The sequence below is a fragment of the Bactrocera dorsalis genome, chromosome 3 (genome assembly GCF_023373825.1).
Source record: "Bactrocera dorsalis isolate Fly_Bdor chromosome 3, ASM2337382v1, whole genome shotgun sequence".
Lineage (NCBI taxonomy): Eukaryota > Metazoa > Arthropoda > Insecta > Diptera > Tephritidae > Bactrocera > Bactrocera dorsalis.
Window position 1 is genome coordinate 39,567,309 of NC_064305.1, and position 23,469 is coordinate 39,590,777.

The 23,469-nt window shown below is 36.0% G+C and overlaps 1 protein-coding gene across 1 annotated transcript; it reads left to right on the forward strand.

The window, feature by feature from the left end:
* Nucleotides 1-6,314: 6,314 nt before the first annotated feature.
* Nucleotides 6,315-17,168, forward strand: LOC105231510 (uncharacterized). Its single transcript, XM_011212843.4, has 5 exons — nt 6,315-6,653; nt 8,090-8,134; nt 8,211-11,036; nt 11,138-12,142; nt 12,200-17,168. The coding sequence occupies exons 3-5, from the start codon at nt 8,224-8,226 to the stop codon at nt 16,314-16,316; spliced, it is 7,935 nt and encodes a 2,644-aa protein (XP_011211145.2). The 5' UTR covers nt 6,315-6,653; nt 8,090-8,134; nt 8,211-8,223; the 3' UTR covers nt 16,317-17,168.
* The last annotated feature ends 6,301 nt before the right edge of the window (nt 17,169-23,469 follow it).

Below are 23,469 nucleotides of genomic sequence, written 5' to 3' on the forward strand. Positions count from 1 at the left end.
GCAACTCGAAGAAAATGTGTATCAATCATTTACAAATTTCGACGTAATGTTAAGATTTAACCCCATGGTTTTGTATACCGGTTATAACGTTTCCATTATTATTCATAAATATCATTCATGACTTATAATAGAATAATTTTAAATACAATACCTTAGCCATAGCAACGCTAAACCACATTATTTCAAAGAAATATACTTAAATTCAATAAAATATCACCTACCCAGCTTCGAAATTAAGCATAATACTTATGTATGCATATTCCAATATTACGTTCACTTAATTTTGCGAGCATGGCTTAAAGAGGCCATAGACGGGCACACATGTGCGTTCGATCTGTGTGAATTCGTTTGCCCATACACGACACACAAATCCATTTTGCGTTCGTTCTTCACACAGTTAACATGTGCGACAGGCAAGCGGAACATTTCTTCGAATTTATTTCTAATGTAGCACTTTTATCTATTTCTTTGTATTTCGTTAATAAGTTATTCCAATTTTTATTTTTCTCAATATTATTTTTATATTTATCACTTTTCGTTTGCCAAATTGCGAATTAATTTTTTATAAGATCAATAAATTCAGATACGAAATCTTTATTAAGGGGAGAGCCTGCTTTAGAAGCTTCAAACAATCGCTTAAATCTCTTTAAAAATTATCTAACAAACAAACTTATAGATTGGAACTCTAAATATTGTCGAAGCTAGAAGGGAAATAGTGTCCGAGCGTCAAATAGATACATACATGAGCGCTTGGGAAAAAAACGAAAAGCGCGATTTCTCGGTTTTTTATTTTTACGATTATTTTAATTGGCGGGCAAAGTTGGAATTGGGCAAAGTTTATTATCTTTGGCATAAAATTATCTTCTATTTAAACTAAAAAAAACTAGGAAAAGTCAAGTTTCAACATATTTTTAAACAAAATAAAGTAAATTTTTTTTGGAATTTTCTTAGTTTAACTAGAAGATAAGTTATTAAAAAACATGAATCTCTTTGAATTTTTTGTTCCTGATAAATGTATATGCGAGATGCATCGGGTAATTGCTTCCTAAAGGCAGAATATCAAAGATTTCGTATTCAAAAAATTTGTGAAAGATGTTCGAATATATGACTATAAAGCCTAGAAATTTCGCTTGAATCAATTATTTCTTTCCCTCCCAAAAAAATCCTAAAAAAAAATCGATTTTTTGATGCCTCTAAAGCAGTCTCTCCCCTTAACACTTGCAATTGTCCGCGATCTTCACTGCTCGGCGACACGAGAGAAATGAGATTTTGTGCGCTCACAACGCCATACACGATAAACATGCTCGCGCACCGATCGTAAAAAATCAAACATTTTCGCGAACATGGATCGGTACGCGAACAAGCCCATACACGAGTAAACCGCATGTTTACACATACCGATCGAACGCACATGTTTGCCTGTGTATGGCCGCTATTACTTATTGTCCGATATAAAAGGTAATCGAAAAAGTATTTTCGTATTTTGTCGATAGATGTCGTTGCAGTCGTATATCTCCAGTGCTACTAATAGTGTCATACCATATAGTCTTGGAAAGGTGATATTTTATGCTTCATTTACCTAAATTAGGGGAAGTTGAAAAGAATCTATTTATTGGTATCGCGGCACATTATTTTGGATCTTTGATTTAATCGAATATCATTGTACGGAGAATATAGTCTAGTTTAAGGAGTATTTTTTTCATTTTTAGATTTCATCCACGAAGAAAGCCGAAATCACTACAGGAGTGGAGAAGCTTTTCTTAGCGCTGTCGGAGAATTTGTATAATCCCCAAAAAATTGAGTTATGTTTTTCTTAATTTCGCTGTACATTCTTGAAACATTTATATTAAATATACTATATTTACATTATATTTGAGATATGAGGTTTGAGCCAAGGTTTGATCGATTTCCTTTATATTCAACGCTAAACCATATAATTTCAAAGGAAACCTTTCTACTTAATTTCATTAAGGTATCTTCCAATTTGACCAACCTAAATGGTTGGTTGAAGTCAAGGTCGTCGAAAATCAAGAAAAGTCGAAAATAAATATATGGGATGGCTTAAGGACAAAGAAAGGACGGGACTCATTGCATTAATTTTAAATAAGGCTCTGATATACATGACATACATATGTCCGGTAAAAAATCCTGGGTGCACATATTCGATATGTGTGGCCTTGAAAAGTTGTAATCCGATTTCGACAATTTTTAGAGGCAAGAAGAAATACTAAAAATAAAATTGGTCGATTAGTTCCAGTGGTATAGGATCTCACATAAATGTGTCCAAGTTGGCTCCGTTTTTTTCCATACAATATAAGTTGTGAAATTTAGTCCTAATGATGTATTATTAAGTGAATCATCGAATTTTTAGTAGTTCTCGACATAATCCTTATATGGGGATTGGGCAGGATCCAATTCCTCGCATAACAGAGCGCATGGACGAAAATCTCTACAACGATGTACTCTAATGAGTAGAATGAAGCGTTTTTCTGAAGAAAATATGTCCTCTTCATACATATACATATATATACATTATTTATAGAGGATAAATATTCCAATGCTTGGTTCTCTGCAAAATAAAGTAGCCTTTTAGGCTAGCTTGTCCTAAGTCTTGATATAAGCCTCATCGAAAATATTTGAACAGATGTCCAGTGGCCTTAGGAAAAAAATTTCAATGAGCTGCTTTAGAATAGGTATAGAACATAGTTTCTTCTAACGAAGGTTCTCTGTCAATTCAAAAGAGCAGTGAGGCTTTGTAGCCCAAGGTAAATATTTCGATATTTGTTGCTAGTTAAAAGCAATAAGAATATGTAATCGGGGTTGTTGTGGAATCCAGGACAGAATTGCTTAGCTGTCAGAATTGCAAACCAATTCTGATTTTCAATGGTGTCACTGAATCTGTTTGGATTTCCGTCATACGCAAAATCAATATTCGAATCAGTTGTTTGCAAATGTGACTTGCAAATGAATACATTTGGAAGCAATCCTATTAAAGTTTTTAATGACTTCCGAATTAAAGAAAGATGTTAAGAGGTCAGTAGGATAATCTTTTTAAATTTTTTTTTTCATTTTCTGTACCCTTATACCCTTAGAATTAATGTAGAAACCCTCTTTACCGTTGGAAGGTTTCGAAAAAGGCCCAAAAATAATAATTAGGGTTATGTCAATTTTTCATCGTTTATACCCATCTTTGTATGCTCTCTCACTACCTCAAGCTTTAAACACGTTTTTCTCAAAACACACTTTTAAACTGGCGGACACGATTTCGGCCGAACTACTAACCGATTTGCCTATTTTTTTTTATGTTCACAAAACTCTTGGCTATCGTCCCTAAATTTTTTTTTTAACTTATTGACAATGTTATGACAAAATTTATGTAAAAAAAAAATATGGGGAAAATAAAAAAAATCTTTAATTACTTTCTTATTTATCAACATAGATACCCCTGAAATTTGATTATTTTAAAATCGGAACAAATTAGTTATAACGTCCTCTTTTTTTATATTTTAGCAATTAAAAAAATTAACTTATATCAAATTAATATCAATATAAAATAAAATTAAAATCTCCATGAAATGTTCAACTTTTGAAAGCGAAGTTACTGTCTCTACTGATAAGGCCATCACTGTATATTGTGGAAATTAATAGCGGGATTCTGTAACCAGTCTCTAGTCTCTATTTGAGACATTTTGAGGCAAAGTCTCAATTTGAGACTAGTTACTATTCACTAACCGTGCGATTCTGTAACGTGAGACAGTCTCAAGTCTCTAATAGCGGGATTCTGTAACCAGTCTCTAGTCTCTATTTGAGACATTTTCAGGCAAAGTCTCAATTTGAGACTAGTTACTATTCACTAAACAGTCTCTAGCGTTAGTCTCAAAATATTGAGACCTGGTAGTTAGCAGGTCACAAAACTAAAAAGAGCTCTTGTCTGCCATTTTGAATATACTGAATAGAGATCATCATAGATATTAATCGATTGTCGTATTTTTATATTTTGTAAGCAACTCAAACACGAAAAAGTTAAAAATAAATCAATTTTACATAAATTTCGTAAATATTATGAAACAAAGCCAACATATATTTTCATTTTTATTGATAACTATGTTTTTGACGATGTTATAGGAAATTTAATATTTGTTATCGACATATTTATTTCCATTCAAGTGTAAAAACATCTCTGTATGATGAAATGTAATAGATTTTGTGACTGTCACTTACAGAATAGCAAAATCGTCTCAAGTCTCAAAAATTGTCTCTAACTTACCGTGCGATTCTGTAACGTGAGACAGTCTCAAGTCTCTAAATTTGAGATTTTGAGTTAGAGACAATTTTTGAGACTTGAGCCGATTTTGCTATTCTGTAAGTGACAGTCACAAAATCTATTACATTTCATCATTCAGAGATGTTTTTACACTTGAATGGAAATAAATATGTCGATAACAAATATTAAATTTTCTATAACATCGTCAAAAAACATAGTTTTCAATAAAAATGAAAATATATGTTGACTTTTTTTCATAATATTTACGAAATTTATGTAAAATTTATTTATTTTTAACTTTTTCGTGTTTGAGGTGCTTACAAAATATAAAAATATGACAATCGATTAATATCTATGATGATCTCTATTCAGTATATTCAAAATGGCAGACAAGAGCTCTTTGTAGTTTTGTGACCGGCTAACTACCAGGTCTCAATATTTTGAGACTAACGCTAGAGACTGTTTAGTGAATAGTAACTAGTCTCAAATTGAGACTTTGCCTCAAAATGTCTCAAATAGAGACTAGAGACTGGTTACAGAATCCCGCTATTAAAATCTCAAATTTAGAGACTTGAGACTGTCTCACGTTAAAGAGGACATAGACGGGCACACATGTGCGTTCGATCTGTGTGAATTCGTTTGCCCATACACGACACACAAATCCATTTTGCGTTCGTTCTTCACACAGTTAACATGTGCGACAGGCAAGCGGAACATTTCTTCGGATTTATTTCTAATGTAGCACTTTTATCTAATTCTTTGTATTTCGTTAATAAGTTATTCCAACTTTTATTTTTCTCTATATTATTTTTATATTTATCACTTTTCGTTTGCCAAATTGCGAATTAATTTTTTATAAGATCAATAAATTCAGATACGAAATCTTTATTAAGGGGAGAGCCTGCTTTAGAAGCTTCAAACAATCGCTTAAATCTCTTTAAAAATTATCTAACAAACAAAGTTATAGATTGGAACTCTAAATATTGTCGAAGCTAGAAGGGAAATAGTATCCGGGCGTCAAACAGATACATACATGAGCGCTTGGGAAAAAAGCGAAAAGCGCGATTTCTCGGTTTTTTATTTTTACGATTATTTTAATTGGCGGGCAAAGTTTACTATCTTTGGCATGAAATTATCTTCTATTTAAACTAAAAAAAACTAGGAAAAGTCAAGTTTGAACATATTTTTAAACAAAATAAAGTAAATTTTTTTTGGAATTTTCTTAGTTTAACTAGAAGATAAGTTATTAAAAAACATGAATCTCTTTGAATTTTTTGTTCCTGATAAATGTATATGCGAGATGCATCGGGTAATTGCTTCCTAAAGGCAGAATATCAAAGATTTCGTATTCAAAAAATTTGTGAAAGATGTTCGAATATATGACTATAAAGCCTAGAAATTTCGCTTGAATCAATTATTTCTTTCCCTCCCAAAAAAATCCTAAAAAAAAATCGATTTTTTGATGCCTCTAAAGCAGTCTCTCCCCTTAACACTTGCAATTGTCCGCGATCTTCACTGCTCGGCGACACGAGAGAAATGAGATTTTGTGCGCTCACAACGCCATACACGATAAACATGCTCGCGCACCGATCGTAAAAAATCAAACATTTTCGCGAACATGGATCGGTACGCGAACAAGCCCATACACGGTAAACCGCATGTTTACACATACCGATCGAACGCACATGTGTGCCTGTGTATGGCCGCTATTACAGAATCGCACGGTAAATTTGAGATTTTAAGTTAGAGACAATTTTTGAGACTTGAGACGATATTGCTATTCTGTAAGTGACAGTCACAAAATCTATTACATTTCATCATTCAGAGATGTTTTTACACTTGAATGAAAGTAAATATGTTGATAACAAACGATATTTAGAGACTTGAGTCTGTATCACGTTACAGAATCGCACAGTTAGCATAATGAAGTGTGCTAAGCATATGACCAATACTGTTCGTGAATAAACGATAACTTTTGAATTGGTACGAATTGGAAAAATTGTAAGAGAATAATTGAATGGGAAATGTGGATGGCGTTTTGACATTTAGCTGCGTTAGGTTGGCAGACTGCTTGAAAATGGCTAACGCCAAGAATCGCGATTTTTTGTTTGGGAAACGTGCGTCTTAAAAACACAAATTTTGTACATTAACAAAGCAGCAAATAACATTATTTAATAAAAAATTTTGAAATTAAAGAACTAGTTGAAATTTGTGTGCATTATAAACGCTGCAGAAAAAGTATTGACCGATAATACGGAACACGATTTTGTGCAATTAGAAGCAAATTTACGAAGTGAATTTTGTTGGTTGTGTGCCTCAGCCACGGTTGTGGTCGTCATTGGTTGGTCGGCTCTGCGAACGCTGGCGAGTGGCAGCAGGATTTCACAAAGTGAGTTTTGAATTCTGCCCCAAGTGCTTAACAAATTATAATATTTTGTTACACTGTTTTTAATTTGCTAAGAAGTGAAAAAGAAATAAAAATATAATAAAAAGGGGCGGTGATGTGATAGTCACTAGTCGTACTAACAACATTCAACGCTTCACATGGTTACGGTTATCAAAAAGCTGCATCAATTAATTTCTTTAAATTTTTCAGATAACATCAGTTATAACTATTGACTGTAAATTAAACATTTAAATTTTTTTTGGATGTGGACTTCTGAAATAGTAACGTTGCACGTAAATGTGAGATTTTTTACTTGTTCTCTTAGTTAGCAGTTTAAAGTTTATCGGACATAAATTGTGTATTGTTTAAATGTGAGTAATTAAATATTCGAATTAGACAACGTAATGCGCGCAACATTATCTCTTACTACTCTTTCTTGTTATTACGCTTATTGTTTACAATACCCTTTCCTCTAACGGGGTAGCTTGGAGTTTCGAAAACCATGTGCTTTATTCAACTACATAGATATTTTGTTGTGAAGATGGCGGGAATAAATCTATATACAGCAGGGATTTAGAATAAAATCCACTGAATTCGGGTTTAAAATTGGTCTGAGCGGATAGAGTATGTTTTTCAAATTAAGAAATAAATAAATGTAACCGTGGGAAACTTTTACATAGCTCTTAAGATTGCATTTAAAGTTGAGAAACTTAATCAACTGTTACCATATCAACATAACCAAAATATCAATGACAAATATAAAAAAAAAGTGCAGTAGTAAATATACAAACTATTTCCACTGCTATATTTATATATTATATATTAACCTGTAGAAGCAAGTCTATCCACTCATAACCAGATTCCAGAACCATATTCTAAAGGTCTGAAAATTAAAATGTTCATATATTAGATGTGTACATCTCAAAAGGTTCATAAATTTGACTGTGCTGTAAGTTTGAAATATCATTTTTATTAAATATTAGATACATTATAAAATAGTATAGCCAATGCAGCAGCTTACAACGGCTTGAATAATAAATAATTTATATATTTGGGGTATATTCGTAATCGTAATTACGCATTATTACTTATTGTTGATGAGAAAAAGAAAAAAAATTCTATAAAAATGTTATGCAGTTTGACATCATTTTCAAAATTTCGCCTATTTAGGTTAGTAAGATGAATTTAAATTTTGTCAGGAAAGATGTTCATAAAACAAAATACTCAATCTTTATGTGATAATCGGATTTATTAGCTGAGTCTCAAAAATTCAGTGTTAACCTTTTGTATTTTAAAGCAAGTATACAATAGGAAATTTTATTTCAATTAAAGACAAAAGAGTATTTACATATGAACATCATTTTGTAATTAAGTTATAATTTTTTTTAATTAAAAAATTATTTTTGTGAATTCACTCATATTCTTCTATATATTTTCAGTCATTACCCAATCCAACCAAATTTATTATACTAGGAAATGTTGAGGTAAATATTGTGGTTTAATCTAGTGAGCACAGAATATATTTTTATATATTTATATATTTTTTTTTAATGTTTTTAGACCATAAAATACCATGGAAACCTCCAACGATCAAGTGGACAGTAATCGCTCTAATGTGGAAGATACAAATATAAATAAAGAAATAAAAACTGAATCCCAAATAATTTGTTATGATAATTATGTAAACAAAACCCCGCATAACACATATAATGAGTGTGTTTTATTAGAAAAGGAGGATGAAAATACAATGATAGAGGATAAAATAAACGTAGATGTTACAGGTTTTGGAACTTCAACCAATCAACCAAAGGATTTAAATATTTCAGAAAACGATGAAAAATGTATTGTCTCACCGCCAACAAAATGTCAAGCGGATTGTTTTCATGACTCCATAGAACGAGAGGATTTGCAAAAGAACAATTTTGTTGAAATTCGTAATGAAGAAAAAAATCCTGCTGAAGAAAACGTGCATGAATTACCAGCAAAGGAGGAAAAAGCGGCTGCGGCTGCTGAAATTTCTCAACAAAATTATGAAAATACACTAAGATGCCAGAATCAAGATTTCATTAGTGAGGTTATAGAAAAAAATACGAATTTTCAATATGACGAATCTGAAGATAGTATGGACAGTAGTAATATTGCGGAAAACAAAGCAGAAGAGCAAGAGAAAAAAATGATTGCTGAAGCAGAAAATACCCATGTAGATAAGCTGAATTACTTTGGTCTTAAGGCGGAAAGTTTGGATAAAAAACTTATTCACCAGGAAATAAAAAATAATAAATCAAATGAAGATGATTCCTTTCAAAGTATTGCCACAAGTGATAGTAATACCAAACAGCCTTCACCTCCAGGCAATCCAAATGACGATTATTCCATTGAAGAACCACCAACAAATAAGAAAACTTCTGAAGATAGCGATTTAATTGATATAACTGAGGATGATAGCCAAAATGGAAATCGCATTGAAATTTCAAAAAGCAACCACATTGAAAAAGATAACAATAGAAGTGAAATTGGTTCTGAAGGTTCCCACTTCACTACAGATGATGACAGTAATGAAGGCAAAGAAAATAAAGTAATTGAAATAGATAATTATGAACGTGAACAATCATCTGAAAGTTCATCTATTCAGGATGATATCAAATACGACGAAATAAATCAGGTTGTAATGGAAAATACTCAAAGTAACATAGGGTTGTTGATAAAAGAAAAAGAGGCATCGTTGGATGGGAAAAGTTGTGTGCAAAACAATAATTTGCAAACGCCATTGAAGTTGAATGGTGACCATAAAATAACTCCTAAGCCTAAATGGGAATCTCAAATGGATAATAGCACAGAACTGGAAACACAATTGGACGCAAAAAGCCCAGAAATAAATGACAAAGAGCATCCAAAAGTTGCAGAAATTGAAGAATGCGAAAAGTTTAAAAATAATTCATTAGAAAAGAAAAATACCGATGATAAGGAATTAGATATTGATAATAAACTTAACAAAACGGGAATATCTAATTATTCCATGAGTGCAGAAAGTCAACAAAGCAAAGTTAATTGCGACGATGAAAATAGTCAATGTTCATCTTTAGCGTCCACTGATTCTAATTCTACGGCTACGTCATCCTCGCAACAACTTGTTATCGATCAACCCATGGATGAATCGGATGTGGGTATATCAGCTGCTAGTACTGCTTGCGGTAAAATAAATTCATTAATGCAATCACACGACACGTCGGAAAAGGTAAATACTTTAAAACCGTCATTAAAGAGAAAATTAAGCAGTTCAAATGAAACTGGCTCCTCGCCCCTGCATAAACAGCCTCATATAGACTTAGAATTAAATGACAACGAAAACAGTAGATATTCCTGTGATAAGGATCAGACTGAGGCAATGCCTGAACTCATTACAGAAGAACGAAATTCAATGCCATTTTCAGACATCACCCATAAAGTTGATGCTGAATATGCTCCGTTAAAATCATTACTCTTACAGCATTTACAAAAACCATATTCACCTCCACCATCTACAGAAAGGTTAGCAGAATATCCGGCGCCGGCACTTCCGAATTTCACACAACAACTGGACAAAATATCATTTGGTACAGCTTCCCCGAAGTTTCCGGCTACTATTTCAAGTCCCAACGGAAATATATCCACCCCCACTAAGTATTTGTGTTTTAAATGTAAAGTTGGCAATTTTGCTTCATTTGCGGCATTAAACGAACACCAAAGAGAATGCCTGGCGGATACACGGCTGTTACCAGCAAGATTAAATGAAAATTCCAATATATTACACCTATCATTAGCCCCGCAACTTGCCACGCCTCCATCCTCGGCATCTCCAGACGCTACTGTAGATATGACGGCAAGGAATGCAATACAAACACCACTTTCATCATTTATACCACCTTCCGTACCAGACGCAGCAACTCAGAAAAAGAGATATTACAAGTGTTCCAGTTGTAATACATTTCACGAAAATTGGAATCTGTTTTTACATATTCGAGACAAACACCTGCGACATATGTGTCTGTACTGTATTCGTTTCTTTCCAACAGCAGAAAAGCTTTCAGTACATTTGGAAATAAAACACGATCTTGAACAAAACCATTTTAATTCAGAGGAGGCGCTAAGGAAAAGTGTTTCCATGGTAGAAGGAACGCCTAGTGAGTCGCGGTTCCTAATGTGCTGTACGTGTCAACATTTGTTTGAAGAAAGTGAACCTTTCTCTGATCATAATTGTGCAGAATTCATGAAACCCTGTACACTATGTGGGCAGAAAGGTCGACACAGCAATCAGTGTAAAGCTCATCCGGACGCAAAACGTACTTCGAAGTCAAAGAAACGGTTAAAGAAATCTATAAGTGAAGCTCCGCAGTCCGATTCTTCTAGGTGAATAACTGTTTATTATATTAACTATTGTCTTTCATTAACTATAATTGTAATACTTATACTTAGTAAATATAATTGTATTGTTTTCTTTATAACTCTAGAAATCACAAACTATTGCCATCAATACCGCCTGGTGATGGCAATACAAATGCTGCTTCCTTAAACTGTGATAACAACCAGAACAGTCAGCCCTCGATGGAAAAAACAAGACCAGGATCTGATATATTGATTCATAGTGAAGATAGTAATAGCAGTAGCAATATGGTTATTGATGAATCCTGCACAACAACTCACAATTCAATTGTTAACCCTTTTAAGGAACTGGATGAACGTTGGCAACTTGAGCAGCAAGCACAAAATAAAACCGATTTTAATCTATTCTCTGGGAGAAATGAGTCACTAGTCGAGCCAAAATTAATAGTGCCGAAGTTCAAATTAAGAGTGCCAAAAGAGTTTCAAAAGTCAGTTGATGTGGCGCTTAGCTCTACAGAAAGCGAGGCAGATGAAGAGGATGAAGAGAACGATGGAGCGGTGAATGCTTATGGTGATAAGGGACAGAGCCAAATGAAGCACTATAATGTAACAGATATTGCGACAGGTTTTTTAGATGAAAACAGTCTACATTTAAATGCGGATAAACATAGTGTTGTTGCAACTGCTGATGGACCGGCATCTTCACAAAAACGGATAGATGAGGATAATAGTCAGGAAAGTCGATCAGTGGATAAAGAATGGATGGACGGAACTAGCACGAACTTGGTTCGCATACTTCAAGAAATTGAACGTACTAAATTAGATATCCAGCGCACAAAAGAAACACTGCATCATACACTTAAAGCGAAGCAAGATATCTCTGACGAAGCATTAACAACGTCAGCTCAAAACACACGTAACTGGACACCTACCCCGCCGACTTCACCAAAGCAAGCACGTTGTCCGACTCCTGGAGAATCCGATAAAGTCACCACTAGTCCCTTTACAGATGCCGTTACACCACAGTTACTACCAGAAAACAGTCAAACATCACAGAGAAGAGATTCCGCGGGAAGTGATGCCATGGATATTGATGAGACAATAACGGGAACATTGCCACAACAACCACCAAGGTATGAAGAAAATGTTATTTCTTTAGTGCAAATGTTAATATTTAAATAAAATTGCAGAGAAACCGAGGAGCATTCACATAATATTGACGCAAGCAATACAAGCCAGGAATTGAACACCTCATCCGAAAGTAATGCTACAGTAAACATTATGAACAGCCGCGCTGATACAGCCCCTAGTCCTCTTCTACGAGAACAGTTAATGGATATTGATCTTTCTCCAATAAAACAAGAGCAGGAGTTCAGTAACAAAGACATTAGACCGGCTGTTGAAGTTCCGGAGCAAATCGAACATATGCAGTCAGTGTCTACCGAAATAAAAGAAAGTGTGCTTGAGGACGGAATTGAAGTGGCTAGCGAGGATATTTTAGCTACCGATTTGCAGCTCGATCGTCCACTAGAAAAAATGGAAATTGTAGAATTCATTCGAACATGTCTGCGAGCTGTGTATCCACTTTGTTTGTACTGTAATCATGCGCGCCGCATTGCCGTAAATGGTCAAAGCCTTGTACTCCATATGCTTGCGCAACATCGTTTCAATGCTACTGTGGACAGCATCACAGCGGAGGAGTTGAAACCAGATACAATTTGTGCTAAAATGAAAACTTTCCTACCAGTACTGGAAAATGAATTTTTTAATTCATCGAGCTACTGCACGATGGGAGACTCCGTTCCTTCACATAGTTTTAATGAAAGGATCTTTGAATGTTTTCAGTGCCGCTTTGTCACATCAACCCACAAGGAACTGTATTTGCATAACAGAAAAATGCACTTAAAAACCGCTATACTTTGTTTCATGTGCCGGGCGAATTTTTTCAGTTTTAGTGAGATTTTGTGTCATATTTGTCCAGGTGTTCCAAATAAAACGCCAGTTTTCGATGTAAAGTTCCGCTGTTGTCTTTGCGATGTCGACAACATCCCTTCACCTTTTCGTTTGATGGTGCATTTGCGCAAACGTCACTTTGCTTGCGATGTATGCTTGGAGGACTGTCGAGATCAAGGGCGACTTTCGTCACACGTGTGGAAACATAAGTTGCATCATCTGTGTTACCGTTGTGGCATTGCATACCGAAACAAAATGGATATTACCAAACATCTATTTTGGAAACACGGCACTGAGAGTATAAATTGCAAGAGATGTTTACAAAAGCGATGGCGTCATGTATATCACTTCTGTGTGCCACCGATTACATTTAATTGTGATGTGTGTAATTTGTGTTTCTCAAAGGCTATGTATTTAAAAGTACACAAGCGTTTGCATAGCGGCGATTTACGTTATCCCTGCTCAGAGGAGAATTGCGATGAAAAATTTATTTCGCGCAAACTGCTACTAAAGCATACCTCATCACATTTGCAACAGGAAGTACATGTACCAGCTTTAGAACAAACCGGAAATCACGATGCTGTGGACACATTTAAGGAGAAGGGGGAATGTGAGTTCGAGGATAGCAATGAAAGAGGCAACTTCACCATTGACCAGAATAATAAATCCAAGAATATTGATATTAAAAAAGAAGTAATTGAGTCTAACACTGAACCAAATACACTGGCTAAGGGTGAAGAAAACAATAGTAACTATAAAGTGGATGGAGAATGTAAGTCTGGCTCGAACATTGATGTGAAAAATATTGATTTTTCGAAGGATGAGAAAACAGCTCTTGGACAAGATAAAAGCGAAGAGACACCTCGCAAAAAGAAAAAGAAAAATAAGCGATCCAAAGAATCTTTGGAAGATTTAAACTTAATTGCGCCGAACCTTTCAGAGACGGATAGTAGTGATGAATCGGAAATAGACAGCAAATCGAAAGGTGATGAAGACTCACTAGTTCCTAAAGTTATGTTATCACCACCTTCCGAGGCTGAGAATGACATGGAAGATCTCAAGACTTCTAAGGTGGATGGACAGCAAGGAAAGGGCGACAAACAATCCTCACTTAAGGATGCGGAAAATGTTGATTCTGTTGGCACTGGTAAGGTTTTGGAAATTTGGAAAAACTTTTTACAAGCTCAACAAGATAGCACCAACCACGATATGGACCCAGAAGCTACTCTTAAGACCGAAGCAGATTATGACGAAGATAATTATCCTACACCGCGTTCATTACATGTTGCGTACTCCGACCACGATTATTGTCAGATGTTCCGCCCGCCATCTCCTCCACCACCGAGTGTGTCAGTAAAGGCGGAGACAAAGGAGACTTTGCCTGTGTTATCGCCAACGAAGCGCAATAAAGTTTCGAAATCACCACGACATCTATCCAGTCATCACTCTGCATCAAGTTCTTCCAGTTCTTCTAGTTCTAGCTCAGATTCAAGTTGTTCCTGTGGCTCAAATTGTTCATGTAGTTCTAGTGGCAGTGATAGTAGTTCGAGTAGCTCCAGTTCAGATGACAGCGATTCATCGCTTGCCTCGAACGCTTCACGTAAACGACATCATAAAAAATCCGAACGAGATCGTTTAAGAAAAAAGAGCGAAAGTGTTTCACCACTTAAAAAACATTCAAATTCGGAGACTATAAATGTTGTGGACGACGATCTGGCAAACGAAGTAGTGGCAAATACAATTACCGAACGCTCACCATCCCTACCAAAGGAGCCGCAAATTTATGAATCAGATTTAGAGACAGCTGAATCAGAAACTGATGAAGAGTTTTATGATGAACATCCACAAAAGTTGGCGAGTGAGTTATTAGCACAGAAACGTGCTCAGTTGATGGCCCAAACTCGTTTGTCACCTTCGCATAATTTTGATATTGTGGAAAACAGTAGACCGTCCACTCCCTCATTGCCTGAAGATGTTGTTTGTGAAACGACAAGAGTCAAATTAAAGAAGAAAAAACGTGATCGCAAATCGGGCAGCAAAATGAATTTAACTGTGAATGCAACGTCAGCAGCCGAAAAGGCGAAGAGTGAAAAGAATAAAACGCTTATAGAAACTGTAACCCCAGTACCTCTGAGTGGTATTGATATTAAATGTTCTTATAAGGTGGCACAGTCATCAAAAACAGTTACAGATCCTTCAGTGGTACAGCAAAGCAATATAACAATGTCATATGCTCCCTTAACACTGCCAGCTGTGGAACAGTTGACACCGCGTCCGATAGCTACTTCATCACATCTCCCCAGCAGAATGAGTGAAGGTAGTAGCTGTTCTGATGCCGATGGTTCCTTAAAGCGGTCTAAGCGTGCACGCCGTCCCAATAAATTTTATGGCTATACCAGTGACGATGAGAATAGCGGAATCAACTTGGGACAGTCTTTGATGATCGGTATGCGCGCCATCAAACCGCAACCGCCACCACAGCTAACGTGGCGAAAAGAAGATTTGCCGACACCTTCAAAAAGCATCTTAAACCCAAAGAGTAAAACCGCAAGGACTCTGAAAACACCAGGAACACCTGTAAATACTCTAAGCGGTGGAATGCCCCACTTATCTGCTTCTACTTCTTCAAAGAAGAAACGGTCGGCAGAAAATTCTGAAAAGTCGTCGACACGTAGACGTCCCGCGAAGAAAGCGTCTTTGTCCAATACACTCCCGCCAATACCCACACTTAAAATACGACCTTCGCAACTGGGCCTAAATAGTGATGGTTCGACTACTGGAACTGAACGTTTCCCCACTCCTCAAATATATTCATCGAGTAAAGACACCGATGACGAGGACGATGACAACAGCAGCGATCCCTCTTCTGACGATGAGACTGGGGTACGCAGACATGCTTGTTTAACGGCGTCAACATCGAAGCAATGGAATAAGAATTCACAAATGGCGACAATAGTCCCTGCTGTACATACACAACAACCAACGGCACCTGCGCCCCTTCCAGTCTTACAAACGCCACAAGCAACAGTGTTTAACCATAAGATACCACCAGCTCTGTTACCGAATCCAAATTTTGAAACACTACAATATTTCAAAGCCAACAATATACGTTACCCTATACGTCCGCCAGCTGGCGCTCGACAGGCTCGCGAAGGCGAATCAGTTTACTGCTATTGTCGCTGCCCCTATGACGAAGTATCCGAAATGATTGCGTGCGATGGCGAGAATTGCCTAATCGAGTGGTTTCACTTTGAGTGTGTGGGCATCATGGTTGCACCTCAGGGCAAGTGGTTCTGCGCTGAATGTCGTCCCAAATACTCTGAAGAGTTGTATCCAACTGGAGGCAATGTATAAAACGTTAACGGATTTGGTTGTGGTGAGGGACCCAGAATAATGTGAAGTGATATAACAGATAGATTTACATGAAGTCCTAAATACGCTTATTAATTAATAGTTTCCTCTACTCTAAATTTAACAATAACATTACACAGAAAATCGATTAATATTAGTATTGTAGACTAAATACCATATACAGATTTTTGGGCTGTTTAACATTTCAGAGGTGATGAAAACTGGAAACCACGTTTTAATACTTCTTAGATCATTTGAAACTTGGTGAATAACACAATATCACATATATATATATATGCAATACGTTGATTTTAGTTTATTATTAGTATGTAAATATGTAATTACAGAGTCGCCTACAATTAATTGCTCATGAAATTGTCACTTGTAATTTGAGAAGTAAGAAATAGCGACAAAATGCTAAAGAGCAATTCAACTTCACAAGGTTATACCATATTTTCTTTGTATTAGATTTAGTCGAGCTGAGAAGTGACTACATCGGAGCAGCTCATTTCATTTGTGGCCAAGAATGTTAGCTGCACAATTTGAATTAAGTTTGTAAATACACTATTCTTATAAGTTTGTACGGGGTATCATATTTATTTAGCGGTACTATTTTTATTTTTTTTTTTTTTTGAAATCGGGGGTTTCGTTTTACGATTTCCCATGATTTAAAATATTTAGAATTTTGAGATAGCATAGACATATTCATACATATATATATACTAGCTGAGTTTGCTATATTTAATCATTAATTTTCGAACCAAAATTAATATCGAATTTCGCTACGTTAATATAGAAATACTTTGAAATAAATACATATGTACGTATGATACCACAGCCTTAACCCATAGTAAACATGATTTTTGCGTTTTGTTAATTCAATGACATTTCGTTACAGGACCACCAATATTTTTTCTGATTGAGTTTCATACATGTGAAACTCATTTATTCACCAAATTTTTTAAACCAAATAAATAATCGCCGACTTTTGTATTTATACAATTATTACTCAAAAATTTCTTCTTCTATGAATGCACATTCAAAACGCTTCAACAATAGGGGTTATTTAAATATTTATTCAGTCCGTCAAAGCGTTTGAACTCAATATGTAAATATATGTAATGAGTAAGCATCTGAAATCTGAGCCGATAATGGGCATACTTTGTAACCGTTCAAACATTTAAACGTGCAGTACATTTTTTTTATATTGGCAAAGGATTTAAATATAAAAAAATGTATAAAGTAATGGAACGAAAAAAAAAAAACAATTAGTAATTTACATGTATGTATTAACACTATCTATAACTTATGTATATTATGAATATATAAATAAATAAATAATTAAAAAAGCATATAAAACCATTGACCGTAAATATGAGTGAAGTGGCTAAAAAATGAGTGTTTTTAATTAATTCAGTAAAACCAAGTAACATATTCATGAAAACGATCTTAACATTCGAATAGTGTCGTACAACGCGGGGGTTAACTCTTGACTTCGGCTATACCATCCTAAAACTAGCGGAATTAAGTCTGAATAACTTGGGTTGTCAAAAAAGTCTTGCGGTATTTTCGCTAGTTGGCGCTGAAAGCGCGTAGTTCTAGTTAGTTCGTCGCATCGGGTCATGCTATACCTTTTTGGAAAGCTCATTTCACGCGCTAACACGTGTTTGATTGATTGTCGTTTCTTTTAAGTCGTTCGTGAGTTATGGCGTCGCAAACATGGAGCAAAATAAAGAGAAAATACGGCATATTTTACAACTGCTACGATAAAGGCAAAAATGCATCTCAAGCCGGCAATAAAATTTGTGCAGTTTATGGACCCGATACAGTTTCCATTTCCACCGCACAACGATGGTTTCAACGTTTTGGTTCTGGTGTAGAGGTAGTCGAAGATGCGCCACGCTCCGGAAGGCCTGTCGTCGAAAATTGCGATAAAATCGCTGAATTGGTCGAAAGAGATCGGCATAGTAGCAGCCGTAGCATCAGTCAACAGCTGGACATGAGTCATCAAAAATTCATTTCAATTTCAATAAAAAAAATTCAATAAAAATGCCGCAAGACTTTTTTGACAACCCAATATGTACATACTTATGTACTATGTTGTAGCACCGCCAACTTTTGAGTTAAATCTCATATCCTATCAATTGATTTATTTGTCGATTCGATAGTAATATCTTGAAATTCGTCTCTCACTTTGCAAATGATAGAAATCCTACTATGACCGTGACTACTTTTTCAATACCACCTTAAACTATCACATTCTTTCATTTTATTATTCTTATACATAAATGCTTACAAAAAAGTACTCGGAAATTTTAATTCAAATTCCCCTGTTATAAATGATATTTCAAAAAAATATCTTGCTAAGTTGGTAGGACTGCCCTTAATAATGAGCGGGATGTATCAAACCAATTTGGTTACAACAACTGCTTAAGTTGGTACACTTCAGTAGTTCGTGTGCGATTTTTAACATAGATAGAACAAAGAATTTGTCGCAAATTTTGTATTTCTAGTCAAATTTCGTGTGCGAAATCGTTGCGAGTGCTGGAAAAGGCCGAGAGATCGTTGAAGATTTGATGCTCGAAAATCGTCAGGCAAGTATTAGAGAGATGACAATACAGCTCGAAATATCTCGCGAGTCCGTTCGAATAACCATAAATCTTCCTTAAAACCTTTCTCTCGAAAATTCATATCGTCTACAGATCAGATGTTATCATCGTCCATGCTTCCACACCATATGACAGGACGGCGATAATGAGTGACTTATACGAATTTGGTTTTTGTTCGTCGAGAGAAAACTTTACTTCTATATTGCTTGCTCAGTCCAAAGAATCAACTGTTGGCAAGAGTTATTCTGCGTTGGATTTCGAAGCTGACATTGTTGGTGGTACTGATACTGGTTCCAAGATAGACGGAATTATCTACAAATTCAAAGTTATGACTGTCAACAATGACATGAGAGCCATGTCGCGAGTACAGCGCCTGTTTGTTTGATGGCAAGAGATATTTTAAGGATCCTAACGGATATTTTACGTCAGTTTGTACAGCCGTATCAGTTCTTCGCCGCCGTGTTTGAATAGCACGGCCGGCAATCCATCGGCCACCCCCGTTGTTGTTTGTTGTTCTTCAGACGGGTAATTGCAATTCGAATTTCTTCATAGTCGGTCAATGGAACGTCTGATCCATCGTCATCGATTGAGGAATCGGGTTTGCCTTCTCCAATCGTTATACTTTCACTACAGCAGGCTGGAGAAGTGTTCCCTCCATAATTTTAGTATGCTCTGGGCATCAGTCACTAATACACCTCTGGGGGTTCTACAAGAGTATGCTCCGGTCTTGAAACCTTATGTTAGTCGCCGAATATTTTCGTAGAATTTTCGAGCATTACCCCTGTCAGCCAACTTGCCAAGCTCTTTGTACTCACTCATTTCGTTCTCTCTTCTTTTGTCTGCGACTCACTACCCTCTTCAACTCTCGCTATTTATCCCATCCCGCACGTGTTTTGGTTGTTGTTGCTTTAACGGTTTCTCAACCCCCGGTAGGATGGTAAGGGTTATCTGTGTTGTCGTCGACGTCATGTAATGAGAGGCCCAGGAAACGTGCTGTTTCGACGGGGTCGGACCAAAGGGAAAAGGGTATTAGATAAGTCGGGTTGGAAGGACATGCAAAGAGGTGGTCAGTGTCATGCGGAGACTCGTTGCATGCAGGACATACATTGGATATGTCAGGGTCTATTATGGATAAGTAGGAGTTTAACATGCTACAATATCCAGAACGAAGTTGCGCTAGGGTCACTCGCGTTTCTCGCTGCAACTCAAGCTCTTCGTCTCCGTTGGCGGTTCCGCTCCAAGCAGATGGCTGCAAGGGTGATTTTCATTTCCGAACACATTAAGAAGATTTTGCCTTGTTGATGACATTCTGAACCTTCTCATCAGTGAAAGTAAGTGGCGCGCAGTCGTTAGGCATTTTGCGCAGCCGTCGGTTAACACATCGAAGGGTGCAGTGTAAACTGCCGGCTAAAATAGCTCGCGCACTTCGGATTTCCGCTATTCTTCCAGCCTAGATGAAGCGAGCGGTAGCTGCTGCGATCACCTTGCGGAATCGACGTTCGCCAACGCATAAGTCCGTAAGATTGGGTAGAGCGTTGAAAGTGCTCTCAGTAAATTCTGTAAAGCCGAACCAGTTAGCTTTGTTAAAGTTAAAAAAGGTACGGTTGTCCCCAGAAACGAAATCAGGAGGCTTCTCGATTGAGATAATTATGGGCAGATGGTCTGATGCGAGAGTTAGCATAGGTCGCCAGGTTATGCTATTTATCAGACTACCACTAGCAATGGTAACATCGGGCGAGCTATTACAGGTGCCTATAACTCTGGTGGGGGCTTCGTCATACATTGTGCAGAATGTCGAATCGTCAATCTGTTCCGCCAGCTCCATTCCCCTACGATCATTTGACAGGCAGGAATGCCAAAGATCGTGGCGCGCGTTGCAATTCCGAAATTGATATGTTGTAGTCGATTGTAACGTTGTGAGGTAGGTAGTCTGCTTTCTTTCCACTGCGATTTGGCACTCCTTATCGTACCAGCTGTTCTTTTGCATTTTCCGAAATCCAATGATTTCGGTTGCTGCTGTACGCAAGGAGCTTAAAATGCCTTTCCACAGTTCCCTTATACCAAATTGTTGACGAATGCTTACGAAGAGCAGGAGTTCCATCCTCCATAAGTAACCTCACCATCGCATGTAAGTTCATATCGAGTTCTGTATAAAAGATTAACCACCGTCAACAAACTGATTGGACCTTATTATTGTGACGTCAGGTCTGAAAAGTCAAAAATCGTTTAAAAGACCTGTGAAAAGTGGATCGATACACACCACCTCTTCGTTGATTTCAAAGTTTATTTTTACATCACGAAAAATGCTGCATTTATTTTTATCTATTTTCCTAACTTTTGGCCTTAAGGAGCACACCTAGTGTGACAGCGTAAAAAAAGGATTTATGGGATCAAAAAAAAAAAATTAAATTTGTCAATCAATCATTTTAAAATTTTGAGGGTATATTTATACATGTTTTAAGAGTACACAAAAAAAATTGAAAGAAAATATTAAATATTTTTGAAATAACAAGCTATCTCCGGCGGCGCCAAAAAGAAAATGTCCTCTACTGCTGCCATGATTGCAGCCTTCTCTGTTGATGAAACGTAAAAAAAAATTTTCGTTCAACTAAAACATATTGTCTGTACGATTGACAATGTGGCGGCGTTTAAAAAAAAATAGTCGAATTTTACCCAAATTTTGGTCGTTTTTGGCCTGCCAAAATTCGATTTTTTGATCAGATCAAAAATCGATAGGTCATTGTACGGAGAACTATATATAGAACATGTAAAAAAAAATCGATAGTGATCGGATCATTTGTTTTTGAGTAATCACTGCAGTAAATTCGAAAAATGCTGTTTCGAGAAAAAACGCGTTTAAAGTTCCAATGCAACTATCTAGCTGCCGAGCGGCTACTCTTTTAAATGGCTGTAACTCAAAAATTGTTACAGATATCGATTTGAAATTTTAGTATGTTATTTTTAAAGGTATAACGTATCGAAATATGAAAAAATTGTTATTTTGAAAATTTTACACTAGGTGTGCCCCTTAATTGAGAACGGTTGTTACAGGAAAAAAATTAAGAAACACATTATTTTTCTAAAATTTGCAAATATGATACATACAACGACCGATACAAATGATACTATTTACCGTACACTTCACTCTCTTTTGACGGCAACAGCGCGTGAAGACTAACAATATATGGGTGCGAAAATCAAAAATGGTCAAATCACTATAATTGTTTAAAAAGCAAATACATATTTTCAATTTGTAATTGTTCTTTTTTTATACATATATTTGCATATATAATATTATACTTAACACATGCTCAAAACAAAAAAAAAATTGGGGACCTGTGTTGCTATTGGTCATATGATCACTTACATATAGTTTCATTACTAATTTTTACTGCTGGGGGACGTTGTGGACCAAATGACATATAACGAAATTATATATGTATGTAGAAAATATGAGGATAAAAATCGACCAAAGGGTAAAAACCATTTTTTAGGGGTATGAGGTTTTTATATCAAGGTGTATCCCAATTTCCTCACTAAATTCGGCATATTGGGTCTAGGGAAAGTATGAGCTGATTGCATACCTCATACAAATAATTATATGTGCATCAACTTTTTGCAAAAAATAAAAGATTACAAAATTGAAAAATATTTCTGGGTATGCCGGTTTATTTTTATTCTTACATAAAATATAAAAAAACAAAAAATAACAAATTTCAAATATTTTTTTAAACTAAAAAACAAAATTTAAGTTTATGCTTATAGTAAATATTTATATGTGCATTTTTCTATTTTTGCCTGTAAATCTTATTTATTTGAGTTCAACTAAAAGACATCTCTACTTTAATAGTCAATAGTTTTGCCCTTATTTTTTAAAACTAAATTAAGCCGCTTTGGCATAGAATTAACTAATGACTGTAGAATAGTTATGTCAATATTGGCCCATTCTGGCTCTATGGCTAAATTAAGAAGCCGTACTATCTCAAACTACCTTCCGTTTTGGAAAACACGTGCAGAGAGGATCCCCCAGAGATCTTCGATCGGATTTAGGTCCGGACTTAATGCTGGCCATTGTAATACGGGAATTTGCCTGTCATTAAAGAAGCGCTTCGTAACCTGTGCCGTGTGGATTGAAGCGTTATCCTGCTGATATGTCCAGTTATCGCCATAAATATTGCCAGCAAATTCTATCAACTCACTGTCCAAAAGATTTACATACATACTAGCATTCATTTGAGTGGATATATAGCATATAGGTGTCTTTCCATTGAAGCAGATTGCAGCCCATACCATCAAGGTACCGCCTCCAAAGCCTCGCTTGTAGCAGGAACGTCGTTCCTGACGCGAATCTCCCCAATATTTCTTGCAATGAACTGGGCCGTCCAAATTGAATTTTTTTTTCGTCACTAAACACTATATTCTGCCACTCTTCGCCCCAGAATTGGTATTTATTTGCAAACTGCAATCGTGCTATAATATGCCTTGGCAAGAGCTTTGGTTTAGGTACCATGGAGGTGTGTTTGATAAACTTATTTTCATGAATAATT

What these genes read in the sequence shown, in the direction of transcription:
- LOC105231510 (XM_011212843.4), top strand. Translation starts at nt 8,224, where the DNA reads ATGGAAACCTCCAACGATCAAGTGGACAGTAATCGCTCTAATGTGGAA. An exon ending in CCGCAGTCCGATTCTTCTAG is followed by an intron (nt 11,037 to 11,137) that starts GTGAATAACTGT and finishes TTATAACTCTAG; the next exon opens with AAATCACAAACTATTGCCAT. An exon ending in TTGCCACAACAACCACCAAG is followed by an intron (nt 12,143 to 12,199) that starts GTATGAAGAAAA and finishes ATAAAATTGCAG; the next exon opens with AGAAACCGAGGAGCATTCAC.